This window comes from Callorhinchus milii, unplaced genomic scaffold, assembly GCF_018977255.1.
Source record: "Callorhinchus milii isolate IMCB2004 unplaced genomic scaffold, IMCB_Cmil_1.0 Scaffold2, whole genome shotgun sequence".
Classification (NCBI taxonomy): domain Eukaryota; kingdom Metazoa; phylum Chordata; class Chondrichthyes; order Chimaeriformes; family Callorhinchidae; genus Callorhinchus; species Callorhinchus milii.
This window is the reverse complement of record NW_024704743.1, coordinates 121,124,278-121,147,311: the sequence shown is the minus strand read 5'-3', so window position 1 is coordinate 121,147,311 and position 23,034 is coordinate 121,124,278. Positions and strand designations below refer to the sequence as shown.

At 50.9% G+C, this 23,034-nt stretch overlaps 1 protein-coding gene across 3 annotated transcripts; it reads right to left on the bottom strand.

Moving 5' to 3' along the window:
- Positions 1-889: 889 nt before the first annotated feature.
- fam83hb (family with sequence similarity 83 member Hb) lies at positions 890-22,588 on the bottom strand. Of its 3 annotated transcripts, none has more exons than XM_007895047.2 (5): positions 22,560-22,588; positions 9,409-9,904; positions 7,678-7,842; positions 4,572-4,696; positions 890-3,976 (listed from the first exon to the last, which is right to left on the bottom strand). In XM_007895047.2, exons 2-5 carry the CDS (start codon positions 9,853-9,855, stop codon positions 1,357-1,359), a joined length of 3,357 nt encoding a protein of 1,118 aa, XP_007893238.1. In that variant the 5' UTR covers positions 9,856-9,904; positions 22,560-22,588; the 3' UTR covers positions 890-1,356. The 3 variants fall into 3 exon arrangements, with proteins under 3 accessions (XP_007893238.1, XP_007893237.1, XP_007893236.1); XM_007895046.2 differs by lacking the exon at positions 22,560-22,588 and adding an exon at positions 11,428-11,469; XM_007895045.2 differs by lacking the exon at positions 22,560-22,588 and adding an exon at positions 11,253-11,364.
- Positions 22,589-23,034: the final 446 nt, after the last annotated feature.

Genomic DNA, 23,034 nt, shown 5'->3' with positions numbered 1-23,034 from the left:
CTCATAATTTTAACTCTTTTATCCCTGGCATCATTTTAGTGTATCTGCACTGCACCCCCTTCAGGGCCAATATATCTTTCCTAAGTGCAGTGCCCAAAATTGAACGCAGTACTCCAGATGGGGTCTGACCACAGCTCCTAACATCAACTATTGGTTTACAAAGAGAATGAGTGTGCGTGTAAGTGTTACTGTGCATTTGTGGAGCCAGCACAAAATGTGTAATTCAGATCATTCTCTACGTGTACTGGAAGCCAAACAGAGTTCAGCTGCTCACTGTCCATTCCTTTATTACCGAGCTCCCATCGTCCAGCCACTCACTGGAAGGATACAACTTGCATTTGTACAGCTCCTTCACACAGGAGAACATCTCAAAGTGCTTCACAAGTTACAGATCACCTCTTCCTGACCAGCAAACCTTAACAAGGTCCTATTCCCCCTTACAAATTAATGGGAATGAAATAGAGCTTCCCTGGGAGAGTGAGCGAGCACCAACACAGAACCCGATGGAGAAAGTGCAAGTGCAGGGGAATGAGATGAGAGCAGAGAGCTCCAGTGGAGGAGTGAGCATCAGCAAAGACATGACGGGGGGGGGCGGGGGAGATAGCAGGGAATGGAAACAGAGCTCTAGGAATGAAGCGAGCACCAGATTACGAATATAGGACAGGAGAAGGCTATTCAGCCCCTCAAGCCTCCTACATAAGAACATAAGAAATGCTAGACAATAAAAGACCAAAGTCCATCTAGTTTGCCTTCCACCTTCCTGGCGGTCTGTCTACTAGATCATGGCTGATCTTTATCTCAACTCCATTTAAATAGACATGATGGAGGAAGGAGCAGGGAATGGAAGTGAGTGACTGATTTTATTTGGGGGATTATTGGTCAAGACACAGGGAGAAAAACTCCCTTCTCTTTCCCAATAATGCTGTGGGATCTTTGATGTCTGCCTGAGCAGGCAGAGGGGATCTCGTTTAACGTATCATCTGGAAAGACAGAATCTCCTGTCAGCCTGGCTCATTGGTATCTCTCTCGCCTCTGAGTCAGAAAGTTGCGGGTTCAAGTCCCATGTCGGGACTTGGATTATCTCCACATAGTGATCTCTCCCAGCGTTCCAGTCCCAACGCTCCCCAGCCGGTAATCCCGGTGTCTCGGTTCCCGACGTTCCCTGGCCGATCATCCCAGTGTCCCGGTCCCAGCCCTCCCTGGTAGGGCTCATGATCCCGTCTCTCCGGAGTCTATTTAATGTGTTCAAGTCCAGTGAGCGAGCAGGGCGGGATGTGACCTCCCACTCTGCTCCCACATCCAACACATCCACCCTGGAGTCCACCTCACTGCGAGGCAGGATGGAGTCCACAACCCTTAGAAACGCTTTAGGTTCCCGAAAAATCGGGGAATAAACTTTGCATGTTTTCTCTTCTCAGCTTCCAGTGATGCCTGGCTGGCCCCGTCCTGCTGCTGGGTGGACGAGCTGGACTGTGTCTTGTCCTCCTTCTTGTAGAAGACCTCGAACCTGCTGTAGACTCTCTTCTCCTTGCGGATGCTGTCCATCCTCTTGATGAGAATGTCCCTCTCCACCTGGCCTTTGGTCTCCTGTTGGCTCTCCGGGCTGGAGCTCGTTGGCTCTGGGGGTGACTTGGCCGATGGGCTCAGGGGTTGGTGGTCCACAGGGGGACTCAGGGAATTGGCCGGTTCCCCGTGCCCGGGCTGCAGGGCTCTGTGCATCTCCCCTCGGCTCTGGTTGTGGGCAGAGATCTGCTCCAGGATGACTTTGGTGTCATCACGCAAGTTGCTGCTGTATTTCACGTTGCTGGCAAACCGGCTACCAGAGAAACTCTGGCTGGCCTTGACTCCCGCCGCCGGGGTTGGAGATTTCTGAGGTTTCTCCTCTGCACTGGGCGAGGTCACCTCGGCAGCTGTGGCGGTGGTCTTCTCCCCACCGGTGACAAGAGGCGATGGCTGACTCCCACTTGGATTACTTGCCTCCTCCTTGGGCTTTTTCTCACCGGAGAAGTTTAGGAAGTTTTTCATTCTGAAGGAACTCCTGTGCGACAAGTCCAAAACTCCCTGGTCCTTGCTTTTCGCCAACTCGGAGTTCAACCCAGTGTCCAGAGACACGGTCGAGCCGTAGGTATCGGTGGCTGGCTCCACTATGTTGGTGGAGGATGCTCTACTCCGAGACTTGATGGACTCCAAGGAACATTTCAGACTCTCATTGAGATTCGGCTTGGAAACTGGTTCCTGGGCAGAGGACTGCTTGGTTTCGGGCTTGGTTTCAGTTGGAAATCTGTGGTCCTGAGATGGCTTTTCTGGAGCGATAGTGCCATTCTTTTGGGTCGGGCCCAATTCAGCCTTCTTCACTTCCTTTACCGCTGGCTTTTCCTGGTCTAATTTCTGAATGGCGTCTAGAACCTTCTTGCTGAGCTGCAGCTGCTCTTTGTTCCTCACTTTCTCTAAGCTGCTGATGACTAGGTTAGAGGCCTGGTGGGTTTCTGAGGGCTTATTGTTCTGCGTCCTGTTGCTCGGGATTTTCCCTGCAGACACCTCTCCAGTCTGGGGCTTGATGGCCTTGACTCCTCCGTCAACCGGCTTTGGACCGGACGTCTCGGATTTCTCTTGCGTCTCCTGGCCTTGGATCTGCTCCTGGACGCTGGAGAAGCCGCTCTTGCCTCTCGGGCTGTGCTGCTCAATTTTGGAGGAGTTGAAGATGAGAGAGGAGCGGAGCCGGGAGCCTCTCTGCAGCAGCGGGTTGATCTTGCTCCTCATGGACTCTTGTTTCATCAGCGTTGTCTCCTGCTCCTCAGCCCCTTGCTCAGGTGAGCCTGACTGATCAGCAGTGCGGGTGGTTTTCCAGGCCCTCATGTTCTGAAGGTAACTGCTGGATTGGTAGATGAAGTCCCTTTCAAAGGAAGGTCTCATCTTGCCCGGGTTGGGGGGCGCCTCATCCTCGAAGCCCTGGAATACAGAGGAGAAGTGACTTCCTTCCTCCATCCCCTCCTGACTTTCATCCTGGTAGGCACTGAGGTAGGAACCTATCCTCCAACTCCTGAGACCTTGCTTGGTTTGGTGATCATCCCCCTTCTTCAATACCGACTCCTGGAAAATCAGTTTCTGATCGAGGACTGATGTCTGGGTAGGCGATTTCAGGCAGGCATAGGTCTGCCCGATGCTAGGCCTCTTGGGTACGTCCACAGCAAACTGGTCATCATCCATCAGCCTACGGTCACCCGACCCCTGCCTCAGCCTGGAGCGCATCTCAAAGTCCTCCAGGTAAGGATCGGTAATGTCCTCATGCTGGCGTAGTCCTTGATGGTTGGATCTTATTCGGTCAAATAGATCCTGTCCAAAAGGTTTCTTCTCCAGGGACAGGAGTCCATCTCTGGCCCAGTTCCTCTCCAGGGGCAGCATCCTGTCTCCCTCCAATCGCTCGGACCTGGAGTCCATTTCGTCAAAGAGCTCGCCCCGTCGGGACAACTGCAGCTCTCTGGCAGTTGAGTAGCTCTCGTACGTGCCCTCGGCATAGCTCTGTCTCTTGTAGGAGTCCATCTCCATCTTCTTGGACCTCAGGATAGCACGTGACGTGGGGTCGAACTGGAATTTCTGCTGCTCGAAGCGCTGGGCGAACTGGGCCCTGGTGTAGCCCTGGTTGGTGACCCCCTCCATGGTCTGCCTGAATGCCTCATCCCTTCGGAAGGAGCGGAGGGGTCTGTCCGGGTCCACCTCCCCCCAGGAGAAACCCGAGTTTTGGGAATGCTGGTCTTCCTGGTGGTGGAGGAAGCTCAGGGTGGGGCGCTTCCTGTAACGGGGCTCGTAAGGTTGGACCGCATAGTAGCTCTCCATCTTTGGCATTATGCTCTCCACTCCGGGCAGGGGGCTGGACTGGGCGAAGAGGATACGGAATTCTTCATCAAAGATGTTCACCAGCTCGCCCTGGAAGCGGTGCACCATACTGCGGTGGATCTTCTCGAAGGACCACATGAAACTGCGGAGAAGAGGAGGAGGGACCTCAATCAGACATCAGAGAGCTGTCCATTATAATCCACGCTTCTAATAAAGCGCCTTATCACGTCGTTGAGACAACAGCAACTTCCATTTATATAACGGCCCTTAAGCAGGGTATCATCCCAGAGTGCTTAATTAGACATCTCTGGCAGTCAGGCAGACAGATAGACAGAGACAGACAGACAAATATACACACACACACAATACTTTCACCCCAGAGTTGTCTTGAAGAGTTTCACAACTTATATTTAGTCTGGAGACCTAGAGAGAGAGAGAGAGAGAGGGCAGCAGTAGAGGAATGAGCAGAGAAGGACTCACAACCTTTGGTCTCGGAGGTGATTGTGGCCAAGCCGGGCACAAGACCCAGACACAGAGAGTGTGAGGGAGAGAGGGAGAGAAAGGTAGATAGAGTGAGAAATATTTGAAAAGGAAAAATACGAAAATGTGTGTGTGTGTGTGTGTGTGTGCCGGGAGAGAAATGGCAGTGAGCGGAAAGCAACAACAACTTGTATTTATATAGCACCCTGAACATGGGATAGAGACCCGAAAGCACACACACGCATACATGTGCGTACCTGTAGGAGCCGGACAGCACCACGAGGCAGTCGATCAGCACAAAGCGCTCCATCAAGTTGCCGTGGAAGGACATGCCAGACCTGCAGAAGTATGTCTGGCCTTGGACAGTCCGCACCCTCATAAACTGGAGGCAGAACACACAGCGTCAGCACAGATCACACACCTGAGGCTCGAGGGGTTCAGTGGGGCTCGGGGGGTGGGGGGCAAGCAAGAGGGCCTGGGTTCAATTCCTGGGTAAGGCAAAACCGTAGGGAAGCTTCCTTACTCCACACGCCTCTGTTTATCCAGCAGTTAGTAGAAACCTGGTTGTCCGTCGATTGAAGGATAAATGTTGGTCACTCAATCCATGACCTTGTGTGGAGGACAACTGTGAATAACTGGCTGCCACGTTTCGGCCACAATGTCTATCCGCTTTACAGTATACCCTTTGAAGTGCTTTTGAGATATCACAATGATGTGATAAGGCGTAATATCAAATGTAAGGATTATTGGTATTATGAGCTCAGGAGAGTCAGTGGGAGAGCTCTAGGGGAGGGAGGGCATCACAATAAATTATAGAATGAGGATTCTTGAATTTAATGTAAAACCGTTTGATGTCGAAATGTCTGAAAGTGCTTCACAGGATCCACTGTAAAGTGTAGTGACAGTATTTGTAGGCCAATGCAGCAGTCAATTTGGCACAGCAATGTTCCACAAGCAGTCATGGAGTGAAATGATCAATTCTATCTGGGGATTGTTGGCCAGGATACTGGGAGAGAGAAACTCTCTTCTCGAATGGTGCCATGGGATCTTTGACATGCACATGAAGAGGTACAGAGGAGACCTCAGTTTAATCTCTCATCTCATCCCAAGGACGGAGTTTCCGGCAATGCAGGAAAGAAACATTCTAACCTGGAGGTTATTAGAACATGGAACAGTTCAGCACAAGTGGCTATTCAGACCAGAATAACACTCAAAAGGAAATTGCATAAATATTTAAAGAGGGAACAACATTAAAAAATATTGAAAAGGGGGAAAGAGATGAAAGAATGGGATTAGAGTAGAGAGCTCTAGTGGGGGAGCGAGCACCAGCACAGACACGATGGGGAGAGGGAATGAGATTAGAGTAGAGAGCTCCAGGTTTGTGCGATTTCCTAATTAAGAAAATGATTCAGTAAATTGGCCAGAGATAGCTCTTGGGCGGTAAAGCAAGGCTGACGTCAGCAAGATGAAACATTTATGATTGGCTGGTGGGCGGCTCCTTGCCAGGGAGCAGCTAGAGAATTTACTCAAAGATTAGAGAAATATTTGGAAAGGGAAAACATAGGGCACAGGTATGTGGAGCAAAACAGCAGCTCCACACAGCTCCCATCTTTCTGGTCAGCTGGACATTAAAGACCCCACGTGCTCCAATAGTAAAAAATAATCTTCGCATTTGATATAGCGCCTTATCATGTCATCGAGACGTCTCAAGACGCTTCACAGAATATATTGTAAATGTGGACTGTATATTTTGTGGACAAAATGCACAACCAATTGTGCACAGTGGAGTCCTGTAGCTCAGTGGTTAGAGCACTCGCTTTGCAAGCGAGAGACCTGAGTTCAATTCCATCAGAAGGCGAAACCTTGGGCAAGTTTCCTTACTCCACACAGAGCCTAATAATAATCCCTCCAAAACCAAAAACAATAATAAATTGGTCATTTTCAATCTACGACTGTTTGTGGGACATTGCTGTGCGCAATTGGCTGCCGCGTTCGCCCACAAATATACAGTCAATTCACATTACAGTGTGTTCTGTGAAGAGCTTTGGGATGTCCTCCCGACGTGAAAAGCTCTATATCAAATGCAAGGATTATTATTATTATTATTATTGCTCCCGGAAAGGAATTTGCTAATCAATTAACAACCGGGTTCCTACTTACTGCTAGGTACACAGAAAGTAAGGAAACTTGCTTAAGGTTTCGCCCTGCTTGGGAATCAAATCAAACCCGGATCCTCTCGCTTGCGAGGTTAAGTTCTCTAACCATTATGCAACAGGACTCCATCATTTTCATTCCGCTATTGGGAAAGAAAAGGGAGTTTCTCTCTCCTGCGACAGTGTGGAGAAAAAAAGAGAGAGAAATGGGGATGGTGTGAAGAAAAAGAGAGATGGTGTGAAGAGAGAGAGGGAGAGAGAGGAGGATGTGGAGAGAGAGAGGGAGTGTGTAGAGGAGAGAGAGATGTAGAGGGTGTGGAGAGCCAGAGAGAGAGAAAAAGAGGGTGTGGAGAGGGAAGCGGAGGTTATTGAGAGAGAGAGAGAGAGAGAAAAGGGAGAGGGGAAAAAGTGTGGCTAGAGAGAGAGAGATAGAGAGGGGAAAAGAGTGTGGAGAGAGAGTTAGAGAGAGAGCGTGCAGTGAGAGGGGAAAAGAGCATGGAGAGAGAGAGACACAGAGAGAGAGAGAGAAAGATAGTGGCGAGATAGGAAAGGATAAGGGCCCGAGCGATCACATCCATGCTAGGTAAGGCGAATGTTATTGAAGCCTCCTCAACCCTGGGAGGAGAATGAATGAGCTGAGTAGACCCAGAACCTGAGCCATCCCTACATCCACTACACAACCAGGCAGTGTCCATCCACACTTACAGCCACCCAGCTCACCGGTTAGACTGCAAACAGGGAATGAGTCACTGGTGGAAAGGGAGTGGCGTTATAACGATAATCCGTGCATTTGATAGTCCCTTGGGACATGGAAGGCATTATACAAATACAATTTTGTGTTTTAATAACGATAATAATCCTTGCATTTGATATAGCACCTTATCACGTCTTCGAGATGTCTCAAAAGCGCTTCAAAAGAATATAGAAACGCGGCATCCAATTGCACACAGCAATAACCCACAAACAGTCGTGGATTGAGTCGTAAAATTATTACTATTATTTTTTAAGGGACTAAAACCCATGAAAAAGCGATCCACCAATCGACTAACAACCGGGTTCCTACTTACTGCTAGGTAAACAGAGGCATGTTGAGTAAGGAAACTTGCCTAATGTTTCGCCCTGCCCGGGAATCGAACACAGGTCCTCTCGCTTGCGAGGCGAGTGCTCTAACCAATACACTACAGGACACCAGTATGACTGAGATTCTCACCTGGATCACACTGAGATTGACCTGACATTTCTTCACCATGTCCTGGAATTGGTGAGCGTGCAGCTCATCCAGGAGCACGTAGACGGGCACACCTCGATTTGCCACCTGCACCAGCTCCTCAAAGATGTCAATGTCAGTGAACATGTCCATTACAATGGCCACGACCTGTGGGGCAGACAACAGGTAAACAACATACAACAGCAGCAACAACAGATGCCTTCTGTGAAGCTGACTCCAACCTCCAGGGTGCACTGCAAGAGGTAGGACACTGCCTTGCAGCCAAAAGGCATTTGGTCATTATCATCTCTTCAAGGACAGCAAGGTCCATTGTAAGCTGGAGCCCTCCCTCCCCGCAGCCACTTCCCCTGCACAAATCACTACAATGATTCCATCCCACATTCCCTTCTTCATTCCCTGCCTTGCCTCCTTCCAGGAACGTCTCAAGACCCTCCCCTTTGATCGTGCCTTTGGCCACCCTCCTTTCCTCCATCCTCCCTTAACCCAATCCCCCACTCCACGGTCCAACCCCCCACCCACTTGGGTCCAAACCCCTGACTGTCCAGTGCCTTGGGACGTCCTCCCGATGTGAAAGGCGCTGTACAAATCTCATTTTGTATTGTATTGTATCCTTGACTTCACAAGTTTCAGCCCAGAATCTTATTGACTACATAATGCAGACCATGTTACGCTGTTTTATCTTGATGTTGGTTTGGGTTAAAGGTTCCACTTCCGGTGGAACAGTAGAACCAGAGGACACGGCCTGCGATTAAATACAGAACAAATCTGCGGAAATACTACTTCACTGAGCGAGCAGTAAATGCATGGAACAGGCTGCCCAGGGTTCCAGTCCAAGCAGAAAGTGTTGAATCTTTCAAGGAACAAATTAGATAAGATTTCTTCAGGAAATAATATCTCAACAACGACTTACATTTATATAGCGTTCTCCACGACAGGGCGTCCCAGAGCGCTTAACACTGGCGCGAGCCAGGGGGCGGGGGAAGGTGACCGTAGGCACGGTCAAAGAGGAAGGTCTTCAGGTGCAACCTGAAAAGGGGGAAAGAGGGGCGAGGCGAAGGGATTGAGGGAGGGAGTTCCAGAGTTTTGGGCGTTGTATCAAATGCAAGGATTATAAATAGGTCTGGTGTGCGTTCATGGGAAAACACTGCACGCAACACCTACACGGAGCCTAGAGTGGGGGGGTTAACCTGGAGATCGTCACTGGAACACCAGGAGAAACTCTTTCCTCTTTTCCAGCAATGTTGTGGATCTTTGACACCCGCCCCAACAGGACACAGACAGGACCTCGGTTTAACATCTCACCCAAAGGACGGCACCTCCGACACTGGAACACTCCCCCAGCACTGCACTGGAGTGTCAACCTGGACTGAGCTCAAAGTGCTGACAGACTGGCAAGCTACACAGTTTTAGCTGGTTAGACTCCAGCGGTTACCCCAAAGCAACACTCTGGGGTCCCCCAAGCCTTGGTTCTTGCCAACCTGCGCCTAATACTTTCTGGAATTAGGTAAACAGGATGTGTCTCTCCAGGGAGAGAGAGAGAGCGCATTCCATTCCAACAATCTATCTCTGGGATTTCCATGTGTAGGTGGGAGGCATGAAATTCTCAGCTCGGTTTGGATGCTCTTAAGTAGGGACATTGACCCCAGAACCCAAAGGAGCCCCTGGTTGGACCAGGTTCCGTGCCCTGTGACCGGCATCCTCTGCCCCGTGTACCTGATTAGCGGAACGGATCAGCCTGCGTGCCTCCTCTTTGATGCTCAGTGTGTCCGGAGCCGGTGGGTGCACGAAGATGGTGACGTCGGAGGGCTCCCTGTACCTGCCGATGTCAGGCCAGCCCAGGTCCAGGGCGGGGGCGTCGATGTCTGTGTGGACCGGCCAGTAGGTGCCCGATGAGTCCGACTCGTTGTAATCGCTCTGGCTGTGTGGCTCCTCGTCCAGGGCCCTTGCGGGCTTACGCAGGTGTTTATTGATGTGCTCGATCTCACTGGTGCTGAGGAACTCCACCTGCCGCTCATCGGCCAGAAAGTGGTAGTAAGAGTCTATGCCCTGCTCGGCCAGCACGTCGATGGCCAGCCGGTAATACTCCTTGTAGTGCGGGGGCACATAATTGGGGTCGTTCAGCATCTCCCCCAGGGAGGAGCACTGCGAGCGCCGAGCCATAGCCGCGTGGCCAACCACTCCGTCCACACCACACCTGGGCACAGCACACCTGGGCACAGCACACCTGGGTTAGTCAATGCCACATTCCCGCAGGTAAAATGCACACACACACTGGCAAACACACACACACAACTGTTGATAGATTGTTGGTAGGTCAGCGATTTAAGGGATATGGGGAGAAAACGGGAAATTGGAATTGAAAGTATTAGTTGAGGTACAGATCGGCCACGATCTAATTAAATGGCGGAACAGGCTCGAAGGGCTGAATGGCCTCCTCCTGTTCCTATGTAACTGACTAACGCACGTGCACACACACACACACACAGAAACACTGACAAACACACACACACAAATATACACACAACAACTTGCATTTTCAGAGCACCCTTCGCGCAGGGTAGCGTCCCGGAGTGCTGTGCCCACATCTGGGCACATCGCACCCGTGTTAGTCAACACCACACTCGCACAGATACAATGCACACCCACACGCGCACCTGGGGACAGCACTGTTGAGTTAATTCAACTTCACACTCTCACAAGTAACTTACACACAATGACAACAAATTGTATTTGTTTAGCGGCCTTCACGTTCAGAGGACATTCCAAGGTCCTGAAACACACAAATGGTTCACACACACACACACACACACAGGTAAGTCTCTCTCTCTCTCACACACACATACAGGTAAGTCTCTCTCTCACACACACACACACAGGTAAGTCTCTCACACACACACAGGTAACTCTCTCTCACACACACACACAGGTAAGTCTCTCTCTCTCTCACACACACATACAGGTAAGTCTCTCTCTCACACACACACACACAGGTAAGTCTCTCACACACACACACACAGGTAAGTCTCTCACACACACACAGGTAACTCTCTCTCACACACACACACAGGTAAGTCTCTCTCTCTCTCACACACACACACAGGTAAGTCTCTCTCTCTCACACACACACACACAGGTAACTCTCTCTCAAACACACACACACACACACACAGGTAACTCTCTCTCTCTCTCACACACACACACAGGTAAGTCTCTCTCTCACACACACACAGGTAAGTCTCTCACACACACACAGGTAACTCTCTCTCTCACACACACACACAGGTAACTCTCTCTCACACACACACACACACACTAACTCTCTCTCTCACACACACAGGTAAGTCTCTCTCACACACACACACACAGGTAAGTCTCTCACACACACACAGGTAACTCTCACACACACACACACACACACACAGGTAACTCTCTCTCTCACACACACAGGTAAGTCTCTCTCACACACACACACAGGTAAGTCTCTCTCTCACACACACACACACACACACACAGGTAAGTCTCTCTCACACACACACACACACACACAGGTAACACACCTGAGCCGCCGCCCAGTTCTCAGTGAAAGCAGCGAAACCAACACCTTGTTACGGCTCTGCCCTCATCTCAGGTTATACTCCTAACCCCTCTCCCCCACCCACACCCCCCCACCCACACACACCCCCCACACCCCCCCCCCACACACACATACCCCACCCCCACCCCCACACACACCGGGATCGGGGAGTCAGCGCTCCAACACCGGGACGATCCTTGCGATCCACATCCGGAGGGGAGGGGTTGGTGTGGCCACTCCCAGGAGGGTGTGGGTGACAGGACACAGCACCCCGGAAGGCAGGACTACCCCCCCCCCCCCACCCACAGCAAAAAGATTCCATCAAACAGTCAGAGAGATACAGAGAGAGAGAGAGAGAGAGAGAGCGCAGAGTCGGAGAGTTTGACTCTCAGAGATGGGGATTTTGCAGAAAATTCTAGTCTCTGTTCCCCCTCATTTTTTACGCCCCATTTCTGCAAATGTAACACGTCGTTCCCCCCCCAACAAAAATGGGGAAAGAAACCCTCGACCAGGAGACAGCCTTCCAGACTGGGAGCTGACCGCGCGCGGGTGTCCGCCACTCCGCAGAGCCGCGGGGGAACGTGGCCCCCACTCTTCACACCGTCTCCGGCAATCGGAACCGAGATTGCAGTTCCGCCACCTCACAACAACAACAACAACTCGCACTTGCAGCGCGCCCGCCACGCAGGGTAGGGTCTCGGAGTGCTTAACGGTGGCGGAGCCCGACTCCGAGCCGGGGGGGGAGGGGGGAGGGGTGGGGGCGGCGGTCGTAAGCACGGTCGAAGCGGAAGGTAGACGTGGAGTAGTGACGGGAATAATAATCCTCGCATTTGAGATAGATAGAGCCCTTATCACGTCGTTCACACGTCCCAAGGCCCCTTCGCAGAATTGATCGGGAAGTGGATTACTGTGGGCGAAACGCCGCCGTCAATTGCTCACCACAGTGCCCCGCAAACAGTCGTGGATTGAGCGGCCACATTTTTTTTGTGGTGGGGGGGGGCGCGGGGGAGAAGGGTTGTTAACCCTGGAAAGCAATCCGCCAATCGACTAACAACCAAATTCCTAATTACTTAACGGAAGAGTAAGGAAACTTGCCTGCCCGTGAATTGAACCCAGGTCCTCTCGCCTGCAAGGCAAGTGCGCTAACCACTGCCCTACGGGACGCCACAGTGTAGTAAACGTAGGGCTGATGGAGGGATGGAGGGAGGGAGGAAGGCGGAACCAGAGTATCACGTATCTTGCCACCATCACACGGAAATTTCTCAAATTCTGGAATGGAGTACGCTCTCTGCCCAGAGAGGCACACCTTGCTTTTCTAACTCCGGAGAGTATCAGCGCAGGTTGACGAGAGCAAAGGCTTGTTGTGCGTTAGAGTAACCACTGGAGTCTAAGCATCTGAAACCATTGATATCGCTGTCTGGCAAGCTTTCCCGCAGGGTGACCGGTCTGCCCTTCCGAGTCCTGCCAATGAGCCAGGCTGGATATGCCCCATGTCATCAGCAGTGCCCTGGGGTACTGCGGATCTGCCTGGGTCAGAAACCAGACTGGAGACCGCCACAGAAGGTGGGCTCAATTCTGATCTTCAGTTGTCGAGCGTGTTACCTTGGAGTTGCTTTAGCCCTGAGGAGACCCTGCTTACCTTCCAAACAAAGAGGCGTAGTCATTAATGAGCATTTTAAAGCCAGTTTATCATGAGGGCGTGTTAAGTGTCTGAGCTGAATGAAAGTCCTCTGTGAGGCTGGAGCGACCACACCCAGATCTCTGCCCGGTCCTGTCATTCCCTGCTCGGAATTCCAGATCTCTCAACTCACTTCCTGTTCCCCAGCTCCTCCTGCTCCCTGGGCACACAGCGAGCAAGTCTCACTCTGCGTACTCAGCGACTGCACAGTCACCCAGTGAGGGAGCCCCAACTCTTGTGTATGCAAGAGTACACAACAAATTACATTCGTATAGCAGCTTTCTCTCTGGGGTCCCCAAGCCTCGGCTCTTGTCAATCTGTGCCTAAGACTTTCCAGAATTAGGTAAGCAGGATGCATCCCTTCAGGGAGTGAGAGAGAGAGAGAGCGCTGTCCATTCCAACAGTCTATCTCTGGGATTTCCATGTGTAGGTGGGAGGCGTGGAATTCTCAGCTCGGTTTGGATACTCTTAAGCGTGATGGTGGGTTTCCGCACGTGTCAGACACTCGGCTGACCTCCCAAAAAAAGGAAACTCATAGGCTTGGGGCAACAGCTGCTGGAAGGTGCTACCAGGACTCCGAGTTTGTGAACCGTCCAGCATTTGGAATCCACCTTGATTGGTTTGAGAGAGGCGAGAGGTACTGCTCAAAGCTGCACTTCCGACTGGTGGAACCATCGCTCAATGGGAGCGGATGTGTGCCCGAGCGTAGGCAGGAAGGTGGAGGCAATGCTCTCATGCATTTCACACTGAGCTGTGTTGCCCACCGGGAGGCTCTCAGGGAGTTCCTGGTGTGTACCATCCACCTAGTGAGGGCTCAAACCCACATTTGTTGGATGTCAAAAGACCAATTAATGTCTATCTCCTTGGAGCTGAACTGGCTCCAAGGTGACATCTTTGGCAGTGGAATGTTGGAATCGAGCCCTTTGTGGTGGTCTCGATAGTCCGGTTCCTGAGCCAGGTGGGTCTCATTTGCTCCAAGGCACTGCTGATGACAGCACAGCACGTCTGGCAGGACCTGGAAGAGCAGACCAGTCCCTGGCTCAGGGAGTCTTCCCACTCAGCTCCCCTTAACCCTGCAAGCCAAAGCCCTAACCGGTAGGGTGGTCCTGGCTGGACAAGCAGCGGGAAAGTTTGCCAGACAGTGATATCAATGGCAAGCTATGCGGTTTTAGCTGGTCAGACTCCAGCAGTTACCCCAACGCACACTCTGGGGTCTCCAAGCCTTGGCTCTTGCCAACCTGCACCCAATAACAACAACAACAACAACAAGATTCCATTTATAGAGCGCCTTTCACGTCAGGAGGACGTCCCAAGGCGCTGTACAGTTGGGTCAGGACCCGAGCATTGGGGGGAAATGGTCAGGGGGAGGGGAGTGAAGGGAGGGAGCGAGGAAGGGGTAGAGAGTCGAGAGGGGAGCTGAAGGCACGGTCAAAGAGAAAGGTCTTGAGACCGGCCTTGAAGGAGGAAAGGGAGGAGGTGGCGAAGGCACTGGGGGATAGAGTTCCAGAGCCGAGAGGCTGAAGGCCCGGCCACCGATGGTAGGGCGGTTGGGGCGGGGGATGTGGAGCAGACCGGAGCCAGAGGAACGGAGGGTACGGGCAGGTAGGTAGAGGGATAGTAGGTTGGAGAGGTACTCTTTGGAATTAGGTAAACAGGATGTGTCCCTCCAGGGAGAGAGAGCGTATTCCATTACAAGAATCTGTCTCTGGGATTTCCATGTGTAGGTGGGAGACATGGCATTCTCAGTGTGGTTTGGATACTCTTCAGCACGGTGATGGGTTTCTGCATGTGTCAGACATCCGGCTGAGCAAAACAAAATCCAAGCACATGGCAAATTCAAAAGGAAACCTCCCCTTTAGTTATTTTATTGCCTGTCTTAAAATGGGGCTTCTCCCAGTGGACCTTTTGAGCAGTAAAATAATCGATCACTGTTTGCCCTGTGGTAATCTTTGCTAATCTGGCAGACCTTGATCAGATCGTTTTCCTTCTCAGCTCCGGTGAAGAAAAAAGCCCCAGTTTCTCTCATTTCACTTCAGACCTGAATAATCGCCTGTTACCATCGGCACCTGTTCTATAAATAGTTTGCAGGCCAGGCGAACGGCATTCCTCCCCAGTGCTTTCTGCGAGGGACACCCAACCGGCAGCTCATTCTTGTATCATTGCTAAACTGAAACCAGGGTGGAGTCCACAGAGAGGAATGTCATTCAGATATTGTGACACCGCGTTGATGTGTTAACAAGGACTGAGATTAGCCCCACCCTGCCCGGTCTGACCCCGTCACACCCACTTTCAGCCTGATAGTCTCACTCTCAATCAATCCGATTCTCCCAGCCTGACGCTCAGTCACGACAACAACAAATTACATTTGTACGGTACCTTTTACGTCAGGAGGATGATCCAAGGCGCTGGACAGTCAGGGATTTGGACCCGAGCTGGGGGTTGGGATGAGGAGGGGTGGAGGGCAGGGAGGTTAGGGGGAGGAGGTGAACCAAGGCTCGGTCGAAGAGGAGGGTCTTGAGATAGGCCACGAAGGAGGCGAGAGAGGAAGCGAAGTGAAGGGACTGTGGGATGGAGTTCCGACAGGTGGGGGAGAGAGGCTAAAGGTCCAAATGCCAATGGTGGGCTGGCGGCTGGTCTCGGAGCTGACCGGAGCCCGCTGAGCTCGATATGGGACTAGTGGAATCAAGTCTGTTACTAAGCAAGTGGGTGGGACAGGGTGGGTCTAGGACAGTCATTTGTGAAGGGCCTGTTGCTATGGTCACAAGATAGGTCGGATTAGGTGAACTCCAGATTGCTTCACCTGCCAAAAACATCATGAGCTGCAAATGAATATGATTTGAATCTCACGTGCGGGGACTTTGAGCTCAATGCCCAACCAAGAGCACAGCTGGGAGGGACAGTTGGTCAGAGGTAATGTTTTTCTATAATCTATAGAGAGAGAAAGGGTGGGAATCCCAATGAAGGGATGTTGAGGAATAGCCGAGGATCCTTATCTACAGAAAGGAATGGCATTGTTTCTATATTTTACTTTTATGATGATAATAATAATCCTTGCATTTGATATAAAGCCTCAGAACGTTGTTCATAGAAAATACCTTAAAGTGACTAGGCTGTTTATTTTATGGGTGAAATGTGGCAGCCAATTACGCACAACATTGTCCCACAAACAGTCCTCGATTGAGTATCCACATTTTTCTCTCAGAGAATATTAGGGTCTGCCAATCAACTAACAACCGGGTTCCTACTTACTGCTAGGTAACTAACGTGTGGAGTAAAGAAACTTGCCTAAGGTTTTGCTTTGACCAGGAATTAACAACAACAACTTGGATTTATATAGCGCCCTCCACACCGGACGGCATCACAGAGCGCTTCACAGTAACGGATCCCGGGGCCGAGCGAAGGGGAGGGGGAGGAAGGTGACCAAAGGCGCGGTTGAAAAGAAACGTCTTCGGCCGAGGTCCCTTTAAACCCCCATTAAACCCAGGTCCTTTCGCTTGCGAGGTGAGTGCTCTAACTAATCCGATACAGGACTCCGTTTGTTGTAAAGTGTGGTAACTGTATATTTTACCCCAGGAAAGCAATCAGCCAATCGACTTGCAACCGGGTTCCTATTTACTGTATACAGTCAATTCACTTTACAGTGTATTCTGTGAAGCGCTTTGGGACGTCCTCCCGACGTGAAAAGCGCTATATCAAATGCGAGGATTATTATTATTATTATTACTGCTAAGTAAACAGAGGCGTGTGGAGTAAGGAAAATTGCTTAAGATTTTGCCCCTCCCAGGAATAGAACCCAGGTCCTCTCACTTGTGAGCACTCTAACCAATCTGCTACTGGACTCCATTTAGAATAATCCTTATTGAGACATCTCACAGGGTTTACTGTAAAGTGCAGTGACTGTGTTTCTGTAGGCGAATGGGGCAACCAATTTGCGCACAGCAAAACCCCGCAATCAGTCATTATTTGGGATAGGATTGTTGGCCAGGACACAGGGAGAGAGAAATTCCCTCCCTCCGAGACCCTCATCCACGCTTTTATTACGTCCCAGCTTGACTACGCCAACTGCCTGCTCGCTGAACTCCCCAACTCTTCCCTTCACAAGCTGAAGATTATTCAGAACTCTGCAACTCGTGTCCTCTCCTGCACCAGGCTCTGGGAACCTATCAGTCCCGTTCCTGCCGGGGCTTCACTGGCTCCCCATACCTCAGAGAATCAAGTATAAAACCCTTATTCTCACTTACAAAGCTCTCTACGGTCTTGCTCCCCACCACCTCTCCGACTCATAACCTCATATCAGCCTGTCCGGTCCCTCTGCTCGGTGGACACTGGACTGCTTCAGGTCCCCCACATCTCCCGGCCCACCATTGGCAGTCAGACATTCAGTATCTCTGCCCCCACACTCTGGAACTCTATCAACAACAACAACAACAAGATTCCATTTATAAAGCGCCTTTCACGTCAGGAGGACGTCCCAAGGCGCTATCCCGCAATCCCTCAGCCTCACTCTCTCTCTTGCCTCATTCAAGTTCTGTCTGAAGACCTTCCTCTTCGACCGTGCGTCCGGCCACCCTCCCACCCCCACCCTGCCCCCCCCCCCTCCCCTTCTGACCCCAACTCCCAGCTCGGGTCCAAATCCCCTGACTGTCCAGCTCCCTGTGACATCTTTCCGATGTGAAGGGCGCTATACGAGTGTAATTTAATAATAATAAAATAAAATTACTATTAATTTGTTGCTGTCGTTCATCTCGTTGAAATGTGCAGTGGGATCTTTAATGTCCAACCGAACAGGCGCAGACGGGACCTTGGTTTGGAGGAGTTTTAAAGTCCCTGACATGGGTTGTGCAAACGAGGGGTGAATGGGTTAAACTCTTGACAGGAAGCACTCCCTCCCAGTTTAAAGGCTGAGAGTAATTGACAGACCAGCAACAGTGAGTCACTTGCAACCTTTGATCTTTGGAATGCTATCTGAGTGAGTTGCTGGAGAGAAGATCCCTCAGGTTATTCCTGATCAGTTGATGCTCAGCGTCATCAGTGAACAACACCTCACGCCAGCTGCAAGTGGTGTTTGTTTTTGGTCAGCCGGGTGTCTGACACACGCAGAAACCCATCTCCGTGCTTAAGAGGATCCAAACCAAACTGAGAATTCCCTGCCTCCCACCTACACACGGAAATCCCAGAGATAGATTGTCGGAATGGAATGCCCTCTCTCTCCCTGGAAGGATGCATCCTGCTCACCCAATTCTGGAGATTATTAGGCGCAGGTTGGCAAGAGCCAAGGCTTGGGGACCCCATAGCGTGTGTCTTAACCAGTTAAAACGGCATAGCTTGCCATTCATAGCACTGTCTGGCAAGCTTTTTCGCTGCTTGTCCAGCTGGGACCACCCTACCCATTAGGGCTTTGGCTTGCAGGGTTAACAATCCCGAGGGTAATAAATAATTCCTTCAAATATAAATAAATTGGTCACTCAATCCAAGACTGTTTGTGGGACCCTGCTGTGTGCAATTGGCTGCAGTATTTCACCCACAAAATGTACAGTCAATTACTGTATATTCTGTGAAGCGCTTTGAGATGTCTCAAAGTCGTGATAAGGTGCTATATCAAATGTAAGGATTTTTATTATTGTTATTAACAGTTGCTGAGTGGGATGACTCCCTGCCCCCATTGACTGGTCTGCCCTTCCAGGTCCAGCCGATGAGCCAGACTCTGGCTGCAGCCTACACCGTGCACACATGTGCGAGTGTTTACATACACATATATACGCAAATACACATACATACGCGCGCACACATTTACACATGTGGACATGCATGCATACACATATGCATGAATATACATATATATACACGCGCACACACTCACACACACAAAGGGAATAATTGGGTCAGTAGGGTTGAAGGAAGGAGGTCACAGAGGCATGGATGGATGAGACTGTGGAGGGATTTAACTGATAGGATGAGGGTGATAGGCGTTAAACCGAGGCCCCATCTGCCTAATCAGAAAGAGAATAGAGTTTGTTCTGGTATCCTGGCTGACAATCCACCAATAAACTCTACAGTTCATGTCCTCTCCTGTCCCAGGCTCCATGAACCTATCACCCCCATTAGTGACAACACGGGTTAGAGATAGAGTAAAGCTCCCTCCATACTGTCCTGTCCATATTCTCAGGTCAGGGTTAGAGACACAGTAAAGCTCCCTCTGCACAACAGAGTAAAGCTCCATTAATTCAGAATTGGCTGAGGGAAAGGAGCAGAGGGTCTTTGTTAGGAGAGCAGAGGTCACAATGGGGGAGAGGTATTAATCAGAGTGCCTCTGGGGTCTGTAATGGGAGCCCTCCTGTTCCTCATTTATACTAATGACCTAGATTTGCAGCCCCAGTGTAAAAATTTTTGTTTTTGCAGGTGACACCAAGTTGGGGGTAAATGTGGAATCAGAGGAGGTAGCAAAGGTCTAACAAAGAGCTGGAAAGAGTATGTATATATGACAACTGGTATGACAACTGGCAAATGCAGATTAATGCAAAGTACTACACACAGGAATTAAGAAGAAGAAACACAAGCACTCTATGGATGGGAGAGCACTATGGGAGCGACAAGGTTGATCCCCAGTATTAAGAGTTACGAGCTATGAGCACCCACAACAACAACAACTTGCATTTATATAGCACCCCTCACCGAGAGTAGCGTCGCAGAGAGCTTGGCAGAGGCAGAGCCCGACACCGAGCTGGAGGGAGGGGGGGAGGTGACTGTAAATACAGTCAAAGAATAAGGTCTTCAGCTGCGACCTGAAGATGGGGAAGGAGGGAGCAAGGTGGAGGGGTTGAGAGAGAATGTTCTAGAGTTTGGGAACATAATGGCTGAAAGTGTGGGCACCAATGATGGAATGGAGGGCATGAGTGACAAGCAGAAGGCCAGAGCCAGTCCAGTGGAGGCAGTAGGTAGTAGGTGGGGAATAAGTCGGAGAGGTAGGGAGGTGCCAGGGCATGAAGGGATTTGAAGACAAGTGTGAGGATCTTAAAGTCAAGCAACCCCGAGACAAGTGAAGGGCTTTCAGTCTTGAGAGAAGAGGACACAGAGGGGATCATATAAAATCAGACTGAAAAAATAAACCCAGCTCAATCTTTAGGGTGCACCGAGACGGTAGAACAAGAGGACGTAGGTTTGGAGTTTCAAAGGGCAATTTCAGGAGAGACATAAAAAGGGGGGAATAATCCCTTAAAAAAAATTTGGTCACTCAATCCGCACAATTGCCTGCCATGTTTTGCCCACAAAATATACAGTCTCTACACTTTACAGTACATTCTCTGAAGTGCTTCGAGACGTGTCGAAGACGTGATAAGGCGTTCTATCAAATGCAAGTTTTTTTAAATTATTATTATAGACATAAACCAGGAAGTTTTCGTGACCCTAGGACCCCACCCTCACCTGGCTACACTAGCTCCCCATCCCCAGAGGATAGAGTTCAAAATCCTCGTCCTCGCCTTCAAAGCCCTCCGTGGCTTTGCACCTCTCTACCTCTGTGACCTGCTGACCCCATATCAACCCGTCCGCTCCCTCCACTCAGCTGGCTTCGGCCTGCTTCGTGTCCCCTGCACTGTCCTCCCTACTATTGGCGGACGGGTCTTCAGCCTCTCTGCCCCCACCCCACAGTCCCTTTGCCCTCACTTGCATCCTTCAACAGGGCCTTCCATCACCCTCTTACCCCCACCCTGGCTGCTCTCCACCCCTCCTAATCCCAACCCCCAGTTCAGGTGCTAATCTTTGACTGTCGAGCACCTTGGGATATCCTCCCGATGTGAAAGTGAATTTGTTGTTAATTAACAACTGGAACAGATTGCCAGGAAGGGTGGCTGAGGCCAGGATTCTGGACTCATTTAAAAGCAGCTCGGTGCTGTGATGGGGCGAGGATGGGGGAAAGAGATGAGTTGGGCCAAATGGTCTTCATTTGAACCAATTTTGTGATCGTGTGATAACCGCAACCAGGATGCTGGACTCGGGTAAAAAACAGGTTCCTAATAACCTGTTCCGTTCATTAATTACCCTCTGAATAGAAATACTTTATGCTGTCTGTCCTAAAATTGCACGTTACACTCTGAACCTATGTGCTTTGTTCTACTCTCTTGGTGTATCTGAGTGTGTGTGTTGCGTGTGCGAGAGACAGTGTAGTGAGGAAGAACAGAAATGAGGGAGGGAGGGAGGGAGGGAGGGAGTGTGGGCGGAAGCTGGAGGGAGATGTGTGTCTGACTGTTCAGTGTGGTGTGGTTATGGGGACCCTGGGCTAGGGTGAGCAGTCATCAAGTCAATGTTGACAGACTGGGAACGAGTTGAACAAGATCAAAGGCTGTCTTTAACGCTGATGGAAAAACTAGCATAACAGCATCGCAGCAACTCGCCCTGCGGCCCTGCGGCCGTGAGCGCAACACGCCCCAACATGAACACCGTTCACATGTACCATCCTGCGCACGCTAATCAGCACACGCTCCACGGAGTACAATATGGCACACGCCACGTAGCACATGCTGCACAGAGTTACTGTACAATCCTGCACATGTTAAACAGCACACACCAAACAGCATTGTACAATATGACACACACTACATGGCACATGCGATACAGAGTTACTCTACACTCTCTCTCAGGCAGAAGGTTGTGGGTTCAAGCACCATATCGGGGACTTGGAGCTCACAGTCTAGTCTGATAGTGCAGTGCAGTGCCGGGGGAGTGCTGGATTGTCGCAGGCACCGTCCTTCGGCTCAGACGTTAATCCGAGGCCCCGTCCGTGTCTTGTTCGGGCGGACGTTAAATAACCCACGACACGATTCAAAACCCGAAGAGAGTTCCTCTCTCCCGGTGTCCTGACCAACAATTCCCCAGATAAAATTGGTCACTGGCTTCCTGCCCGTTGGTGTGACATTCCTGTGTGCAAATTGTCGGTCGCGTTCACCCAGAAAATACACAGTCATTACAAAGCGAAAGGGTTTTGAAGCATCCCCGCGACTTGAAAGCCATTACGTGAAAGGCAAGGATTACTGTAATACAGAACACGCCACACAGCTTCCCTGTCCGATCTTGCGCAAGGTTTCTCACATATAAATCAATCATTGAATAAATATTTGTTGTGGATCTATGAAAAGACCAAGGGGTTGGGATTACAGTAGAGAGCTCCAACACAGACACGTTGGGGAAAGAGCTCCAGTGGGGGGGTGGGGAGGGGTGGGGGGAGCTTTCAGGTAACTTTTTTCAGGTCAGAATGATTTCAGACTCTCATTAACACAGGTTTCCAGTTGGAAAATCATCACCAGAAACCCAACCCAGAGCTCAGGAGAATGGAATTTACACCCAGACGTGTTGTGGGAGACACTATTTGAAAAGCAGAACGTGTGATAGCTTTTGAAAGAGAGACTGGAAAAAGAAAAGATGATTAAAAAGCAGAATCTGGGTGGGGGGGAGGAGGGGGTATGAGGGTGAGGGAGGGAGTGAGGGAGGGAGGAAGGGGTTGAGACCAGATATAGGCACAATGAAAGGAATGCCCCAATAAATAAAAGTACTGTAACACACAATAATGACCTCTCACACAGAACCAGAAAGTTTAGTTTGAGACTTGTTGCACCTCACCTGTTGCTCTCTCTCTCTCTCTCTCTCTCTCAGTCAGTCCAGACCCTCCTCTGCTGACCTGCACAGCAGGCAGGGCAGTGCCAGGCAGGGTAGTACCAGGCAGGACAGTGCCAGGCAGGGCAGTGCCAGGCAGGACAGTGCCAGGCAGGGCAGTGCCAGGTAGGACAGTACCAGGCAGGGCAGTGCCAGGCAGGGCAGTGCCAGGCAGGACAGTGCCAGGCAGGGCAGTGCCAGGCAGGACAGTGCCAGGCAGGGCAGTGCCAGGCAGGGCAGTGCCAGGCAGGACAGTGCCAGGCAGGGCAGTGCCAGGCAGGACAGTACCAGGCAGGCCAGGGGGGGGGGCAAGGGGGAGCTCAGGTGGAGCTCACTGTCCTGCAGCTGCTCTCAGCCACTCAACACATCTACTGCCGCTCCCCAAACTGCAGTGAAGCCAACCAGCCCCTCCTGCCTGCTCAGGCAGCCAGGCAAACTGGTA

Excerpts from the sequence above, each read along its gene's own strand:
- fam83hb (XM_007895047.2), bottom strand. The coding sequence starts at position 9,855 with ATGGCTCGGCGCTCGCAGTGCTCCTCCCTGGGGGAGATGCTGAACGAC. Across the intron at positions 7,843-9,408 it reads TGATCCGTTCCGCTAATCAG|GTCGTGGCCATTGTAATGGA; the intron begins GTACACGGGGCA and ends TCTGCCCCACAG. Across the intron at positions 4,697-7,677 it reads TCAATCTCAGTGTGATCCAG|TTTATGAGGGTGCGGACTGT; the intron begins GTGAGAATCTCA and ends TTCTGCCTCCAG.